Source organism: Pristiophorus japonicus, chromosome 11 (assembly GCF_044704955.1).
Source record: "Pristiophorus japonicus isolate sPriJap1 chromosome 11, sPriJap1.hap1, whole genome shotgun sequence".
Lineage (NCBI taxonomy): Eukaryota > Metazoa > Chordata > Chondrichthyes > Pristiophoridae > Pristiophorus > Pristiophorus japonicus.
In genome coordinates, this window is record NC_091987.1 from 201,483,330 (window position 1) to 201,491,025 (window position 7,696).

A 7,696-nucleotide genomic window follows, 5' to 3' on the forward strand; every position below is an offset into this window, starting at 1 on the left:
TGCCCAAAGGTGCAGGTAGATAGAATTGTGGTTGTTTTAAAAGCTGTGATTGCACACTAGTAGATTTAAGACACCTTTGCCTGGAATGGAGAATTTTAGCTACAAGGAAATAATTGATACACTGGGGGCTGTTTTCTTTAAAACAGGAGGCTTGAGACTTGATTGAGGTGAAAACTATTTGATGGGCCGAGAGTTGATGGGAAGGGCCATTAAGCTGGATTGCTTTTGGCTAGCATGAGTCAAATGACCTTATGTAAATTTCTGCACCCCCCCCCCCCAGCATGTTTATCTAGCTTTCCCTTAAATCATGGAGTGAACACTTGAATCAAAAGGAATGAAAGACTCCTATCTTTCACCTCACCATCCCAAAGCACTTCATAGCCAATTAAGAACCGTTGAATTGCAAGACACAAAATGTCAGCAATTCAGCAGCCTATGTGCACATATAGCCCCACAAATATCACCAGATAAATCTTCAAACTTTTTCTACTGCACTTTGACATGGGCAAGCTCCGCCACATCATCTCTTCTTCTCTCCTCCCCTCTTTCTTTATGTTCAGCCATGAACTCATTGAATGGCGGTGCAGGCTAGAAGGGCTGAATGGCCTGCTCCTGCACCTATTTTCTATGTTTCTCTCTTCCCCCCCCAAATTATTCCCTCCAAGGAGGACCTGAGGCTCTGCTAATTTCCTCACCAACTCACTCCCTTGGGCATTGCTGGTGAGAGTGGCCAGTAGGGATCAGTTATCGGTGGAGGAAGAGAGTGAGGGGCCAGGGAGAAGAGACATTGGTGGGAGTGGGGACTCAGATCATGTTCTTCCAATCCCCTATAAAGGGACATTGTTGTAGGGCAATCACCTGCATCTAGCCAAGTTAGCTGCATTGAACTAATTCAAATAGAATTTAGCTTTTGCACAATAAGAGTCACAAGTGTAAGTTCTGGTCATAGGCTTTATTTGAGGCAGACAAGTATTCTTTCTATTGATGTTCAAGTGCATCATTTAAAGCTTTGGCACTTAAAATTTACCAAATTCAGTTCCTTAGATCTTAAATCAATTTACTGGACAGATTGTAAGTGCACTTATTAGCCAATCCTAGTCAAACACTAATGACCAATAGACATGCTGTGTTTTCCTTCAATCAACCTCCTCAATTGTTGGACCAGATGTTGCACCTGCACCAGAAGGAGCACCGCCAGCACCAGGAAAGCCACCTGGTGGTCCACCAGCCCCCTGATACAACTTTGTAATGATGGGATTGCAGATTTTCTCCAGTTCCTTCTGTTGGTGTTCATATTCATCCTTTTCAGCAGTCTGGGCAGGGGGAAAAGAAAAAAAAAAGTCATGCACACAGAAGAGTTGCAAGTTTAACTAACTAGAAAAAAAGAAGACGCTCAGACATCCAAGGAAGATATGCCATCATAACCCTCGAGGGGATTCTGGTGGAAACTACGAATGGTTATTGGTTTCTACTTCATCACAGCGAATGAATCACTAATGCCATTTCAAGTTAGAAACACCAACATGTTGAGAAAATTCTGCCCTGGTAATTTACCTGGTTTTTGTCAAGCCAGCTGATAACTTCATTACATTTGTCTAAAATCTTCTGCTTGTCATCATCTCCAACTTTTCCCTTTAGCTTTTCGTCCTCAATTGTGGTCTTCATGTTGAAAGCATATGACTCCAAAGCATTTTTTGAAGAGACTTTTTCACGTTGCTGGTCATCTTCAGATTTGTACTTCTCAGCTTCCTGGACCATACGTTCAATATCTTCCTTGCTCAAGCGACCTATTGAAGAAATCTACTATTAGTACAGCACACTGATGAAAAAGTAAGTTTCTTATTTGGGAAAGCGCTCAGACATCCAAGGAAGATGTTTTTGCCAACATTAGTCTCAAGACTTCTGGTGGAAACTACGAATGACTTTAGGAATCTATCATCACAGCAAGGGTACATTTCATGAACTGATTCTAATTAAACTTGTAACAAGACCCCTCTACCTTTGTCATTTGTGATGGTAATCTTGTTTTCCTTTCCAGTGCTCTTATCCACTGCAGACACATTCAAGATACCATTGGCATCAATATCAAATGTCACCTCAATTTGAGGCACACCCCTTGGAGCAGGCGGAATTCCAGTCAGCTCAAACTTGCCCAGCAAGTTGTTATCCTTAGTCATGGCTCTTTCACCTTCAAACACCTAAAATTAAAAGATATCCACACTTCCATTTAATAGTCAGTGAAGTGAATTTAGTATATTAGAGACATTAATCAAGAAGTGCAGAGTTACAAACTGAGCCTGTGCTCTGTAGATTAGTTTATTTGGAGCAAGCCAGTCAAATGGAAAGCCAAAATTAGAACTTACCTGGATCAGCACACCAGGCTGGTTATCAGAGTAGGTGGTGAAGGTCTGTGTTTGCTTTGTCGGAATGGTGGTGTTGCGCTTAATTAATGTCGTCATAACACCACCGGCAGTCTCAATGCCCAGGGAGAGAGGAGTAACATCCAACAGCAGCAGATCTTGCACAGCCTCAGACTTGTCACCAGCCAAGATGGCAGCCTGCACAGCTAAAAGAACATTAAAAATGTCATTTCTACTGGGTGAGAAATTCAATATAGCCAATAGACAACAACCAGAATGTATTGCCATAAAGGATGCTGGAACTAGAGTCAATACTAAACAAATGGAAAACTAGACGGTACTCTAAATTGATTCTTCCCACCCTCCAAAAATCAAGACATTAAATTCATAACTACCTGCACCATATGCAACAGCCTCATCAGGGTTGATGCTCTTGTTCAGTTCTTTGCCATTGAAGAAATCCTGCAACAACTTCTGGATTTTGGGAATGCGGGTGGATCCACCAACCAGCACAATGTCATGGATTTGAGCCTTGTCCATTTTGGCATCTCGCAAGGATTTCTCTACAGGGTCAAGTGTGCCACGGAAGAGGTCAGCATTGAGCTCTTCAAATCGTGCCCTTGTGATGGAGGTATAGAAATCAACACCCTCATACAGAGAGTCGATTTCAATGCTAGCTTGCGTACTGGATGACAGTGTACGCTTGGCACGTTCACAAGCGGTGCGGAGACGGCGAACAGCTCTCTTGTTGTCAGTAATGTCCTTCTTGAACTTTCGTTTGAATTCAGCAATAAAATGATTGACCATGCGGCTGTCAAAGTCCTCACCACCAAGATGGGTGTCACCAGCTGTAGATTTGACTTCAAAAATACCATCTTCAATGGTTAAGATGGAGACATCAAAAGTGCCACCACCCAGATCAAAAATCAGTACATTTCGTTCAGCACCAACCTACAGAAGAAATGCAACAATAGTTATCAAGTTATTACACTCTGAAGCCACTGATAATTGAACATGGGACATGATTTGGGGGGGGGGGGGGGGGGCAGGGGGAGATCTGTGGGAAGATTCTTAAACATTTTTGTTGTCAAATTGGCTAGATAGCAATGGTAAATTCAAACCTCAGACTTCATGACAAAAGTGAATTCCATTAAATTTAAATGTAGCTTCATTGCTGTACAACAAGATTGCAGAGCACATTTAGGGGATGCAAATGGACAGACAGCAGGGCTCCTCACAAGAGGGCCAGATAAGAGTATTAAAAACATGAATTTGATAATAAATGAAACTAGTAGAGTAGACAAAGGGAGCCAGTGGATGTGGTGTATTTAGACTTTCAAAGGGCTTTTGACAAGGTCCAACACAAGAGATTAGTGCTCAAAATTAAAGCACATGGTATTGGGGGGATAACGTACTGGCATGGAGAGAGAAATGGTTGGCAGACAGGAAGCAGAGTGTAAGAATACACAGGTCCTTTTCATAATGGCAGGCATTGACTAGTGGGGTACCACAAGTTCAGTGCTGGGACCCTAGTCAATGCAATAGTGCAACTGAACATGGGACAAACTTTTGGAGGGGGGAAATCTGTGGGATCCCAACCCTAACCTACAATATACATTAATGATTTGGACAAAAGAACTGAATGTAATATCTGAGTTTGCAGATGACACTAAGCTGGGTGGCAGTGTGAGCCGAGGAGGATGCTTAGAGGCTGAATTGGATAGGTTAGGCGAGTGATCAAATACATGGCAGATGCAGTAAAATGTAGATAATGTGAGGTTATCCACTGGTGGTAAAAACAAAGGCAGATCCATCTGAATGGTGACAGATTAGTAAAAGGGAAGGTGCAAGACCTGGGTGTCATGGTACATCAACCATTGAAAGTTGGTATACAGGTACAGCAGGCAGTGAAGGCAGCAAATGGCATGTTGGCCATAGCAATAGGATTGGAGTATAGGAGCAGGGTCTTACTACAAGTTGTACAGGGCCACACCTTAAATATTATGTACAGTTTTGGTCTCCTAATCAAAGGAAGGACATTCTTGAGGGAGTGCAAAGGTTCACCAGACTGGTGCCCAGGATCAACTAGGTTCATATTCAATGGAAGTTAGATGAAATGAGAGGGGACCTCAAACATTAAATTCTGATGGGATTGGACAGGGTTAGATGCAGGAAGAATGCTCCCGATGTTGGAGAAGTCCAGAACCAAGGGTCAGTCTAGGGATAAGCCATTTAGGACAGGAGAAACTTCTTCACTCAGCTGTGAGCATGTGGAATTCTCTACCACAGAAAGTTGAGGCGCCAGTTTGATATATTCAAAAGGGAGTTAGATCATATTGAATGGTGGTGCATGCTCAAAGGGTTAAATGGCCTACTCCTGTACTATTTTCAATGTTTCTACTGCCATTGGTCAGTGATTGGATGGCACATGGTACTGTATCAAATAGGAAATGGAATCAAAATAATGTATATGCAAGCAGGCAGGAAAATTTAAAGGTGGTAGACTTGTGTAGGACTTGCAAATTTACTACTGTACAATATATCCTGAAGACACTACAATCACCTACACACAATCAGTGCAAGTTGTTCAACACCGCATACCTTCTTGTCCAGGCCATAGGCAATAGCAGCTGCAGTTGGTTCGTTGATTATACGCAACACATTGAGGCCAGAAATAGTACCGGCATCTTTTGTAGCTTGCCGTTGAGAATCATTGAAGTAAGCTGGTACTGTGACAACTGCATTTGAAATGGTCTAGAGGAGAAAAATAGCATTTAGACAAGATCAATTTTAAAACTTAAATTTAATTCAGCAAAAAAAAATCACTACCTTCCCAAGATAGGCCTCAGCAATCTCCTTCATTTTAGTTAACACCATGGATGATACTTCTTCTGGGTAAAAGGACTTCTTTTCAGCTTTGTACTCAACTTCGACTTTGGGGCGGCCACTATCATTGATAACAGTGAATGGCCAGTGCTTCATGTCAGACTGAACCACAGAATCTTCAAACCTGCGGCCAATAAGGCGTTTGGCATCTGCAATTTAAAAAGTTGCATCAAAACATTTGTCGAAATGATGCACACTGGGAAAAGCATCAAGCGTTCATAACCCCATCCAGTACCCTCATGCCAGTACTGCTCACTGCATTGAGCATAAATCCTCGCCATTTCTGCTGCAAGCACAGCCACCCCCCACAAAGCAATTGCAAACAGAATAAATGAATTTGAAACACCAAATATTGCAACTGTATCCAGAAATAGCAAATTGTTGTATTTACTAGAATTTTCCATACAATTCTAACTATTGCACATTGGTGAATGAGAAACCCAACCTTTATTTAATGGGCTCAAAGATCAGCTGGTCAATTAAAGCTCTTTGCATTCCAGAATTCTATTGCCAACTTGAAAATACCAAATCAAATTGTAGTTATAACTTTACACTCAATAGAACTCACCGAAGACTGTGTTGGTTGGGTTCATTGCTACTTGATTCTTAGCTGCATCACCAATGAGCCTTTCTGTATCAGTGAAGGCAACATAGCTTGGAGTTGTTCGGTTGCCTTGGTCATTGGCAATAATTTCAACTTTTCCATGCTGGAAGACACCTACACAGGAGTAGGTTGTCCCAAGATCGATACCAATTGCTGGTCCCTTAGACATTTTACCTACAAGAAAAAAAAACTTCACTTAATTCCGTAAATCTCCCAGAACAAATATATAATTCAGGACAGTCATCCAAATTCTGTATAAGGAGGAAGAAAAATTCTGTATTACAGAAGGGAGGCTTCCTCAACCAGGATTACACAATACATCCGATGAGTAATGATTCCTCAGGTTAGCAATTCAAGTTGGAACATGAATAGTTAAAACCAACAGCCACACCTCGCTAAGTTCCCTTGTGTTCTTGGTCTGAAATGCAACCTAGCAGTCTAGCTTGAAGCTGGAATCTTTCCTAGAAACATCCAGACAGCATGAAGTGGAATTAGAGAAGTTTTGCAGGCAAGTAAGTCACTTTCAGGGCTCAACTGTCTTTCTCCACCCCCAACCAGCACATGTGCCCACATATTAAGACTCAATTCTATTTCACCCCCCCCACCAAGTACATTGGAGGTTCAACTTTCCTCATCAAAACATCACCCTTCCCCAAAAAAGGAACAGGTCCTCACACTTTCATCAACCCCCCTCCCCCCCCAAAAAAGGAACATGTGCCCACTTTCCTCATCAATTAAGAGGGTGGTCCCTCAAACAATCACATGCCCACACATTGGAGGCTCAACTTTAATCCCCCCCCCCCCTCACCCTCAGTAGCCAAGCAAGTTTCTGAGCCCCATGTGCTCACTTGTGTACTAACAGTATGGAGTCACATTGGAAACCAAAAAAAAGTGGCGGAAGTGAACGAGTAATGTAGAGATTTTGCCAAGGAAGGCAACTCTCCGCCCGCCAGGCGGCTGGGTTTCAGTTTCGAGTACGGCCGGCTTCTGTTTTCTCAGAAGACTAACCTAGTTAGTTTCCTGGAACGCCTGGCCCTCCCTCCCCCACCCTGCAACACAACTTCGAGAACTCTCTCTCTCTCTCTCCCTCCCTCCCTCTGTTCACAGATGCTGCCCGATCTGTCGCTGATCATTTGTTGGTTTTAACTCCTGAGAAGTGAGGGCCATTGGTGGGCTGCGGGATCTGAAGGCCCATCGATCATTCTCCACGGGCGGCGTGGGGGGGGGGGGGGGGAAGTGAGTGAATGGAGCCGCATGGAACCAACATTGCTCCCCTCTTCCATTCCGACACTTTGTACCCGGGTCCAGAACGGAGCTACTGCCAGAGGCGAACAAAAGATAATTGACCGGACAAAAAAAATAATCGGTAACACACGAACAGCGGAAACAGGTTTAAAAAAAATGACAAAACCCACCAAACGCAAGGCCTCAGATAGTTAATGAAAAATCGAGATAAAGGTGAGGGAGATATTTCATTGTAGGGGTTTAAAAGAGGCCGCGTAACACACAAGCTTTGTTGAGCTGCTTTTACCTGGTGGTGGGCTGCGTCGGCGAAGGAGTGCGCTGCTGCACGGAGAGCTGTTCGCGATGTCCGCAGCGCCGCAATGAGGCCGGGCCGCGCCCCAACCCCGGCTTTTATGCCTCGGCAGAAAGTTCTAGAAAGCGTCGCGCGTCACCGCGCCCCGCTTGGCCAATCAGCGCGGCGCCGAATGGGCGTGCGTCAGCGGAAGGTTTGGCGGGAATCCGAGGCGGGCAATGGTTCAAGGGGGGGAATTTTTGTGTGTGAGCGCGAGTGGGTTGCCTCCTTTTTACCTCATCAGCCAAGTAGCCCAAGCAACTATTAGTC

General features: G+C 43.8%; 1 protein-coding gene across 1 annotated transcript; it reads right to left on the reverse strand.

Moving 5' to 3' along the window:
- Positions 1-937: 937 nt before the first annotated feature.
- LOC139276436 (heat shock cognate 71 kDa protein-like) lies at positions 938-7,484 on the reverse strand. The gene is made up of 9 exons (XM_070894426.1): positions 7,382-7,484; positions 5,815-6,024; positions 5,190-5,395; positions 4,962-5,114; positions 2,756-3,311; positions 2,364-2,566; positions 2,000-2,198; positions 1,555-1,787; positions 938-1,313 (listed from the first exon to the last, which is right to left on the reverse strand). The coding sequence occupies exons 2-9, from the start codon at positions 6,017-6,019 to the stop codon at positions 1,137-1,139; spliced, it is 1,932 nt and encodes a 643-aa protein (XP_070750527.1). The 5' UTR covers positions 6,020-6,024; positions 7,382-7,484; the 3' UTR covers positions 938-1,136.
- Between the last annotated feature and the right edge of the window lie 212 nt (positions 7,485-7,696).

What these genes read in the sequence shown, in the direction of transcription:
- LOC139276436 (XM_070894426.1), bottom strand. Translation starts at nt 6,019, where the DNA reads ATGTCTAAGGGACCAGCAATTGGTATCGATCTTGGGACAACCTACTCC. An exon ending in CCTATGGCCTGGACAAGAAG is followed by an intron (nt 3,312 to 4,961) that starts GTATGCGGTGTT and finishes TTTCTTCTGTAG; the next exon opens with GTTGGTGCTGAACGAAATGT. An exon ending in GCTGGCTTGACAAAAACCAG is followed by an intron (nt 1,314 to 1,554) that starts GTAAATTACCAG and finishes CCCCCTGCCCAG; the next exon opens with ACTGCTGAAAAGGATGAATA.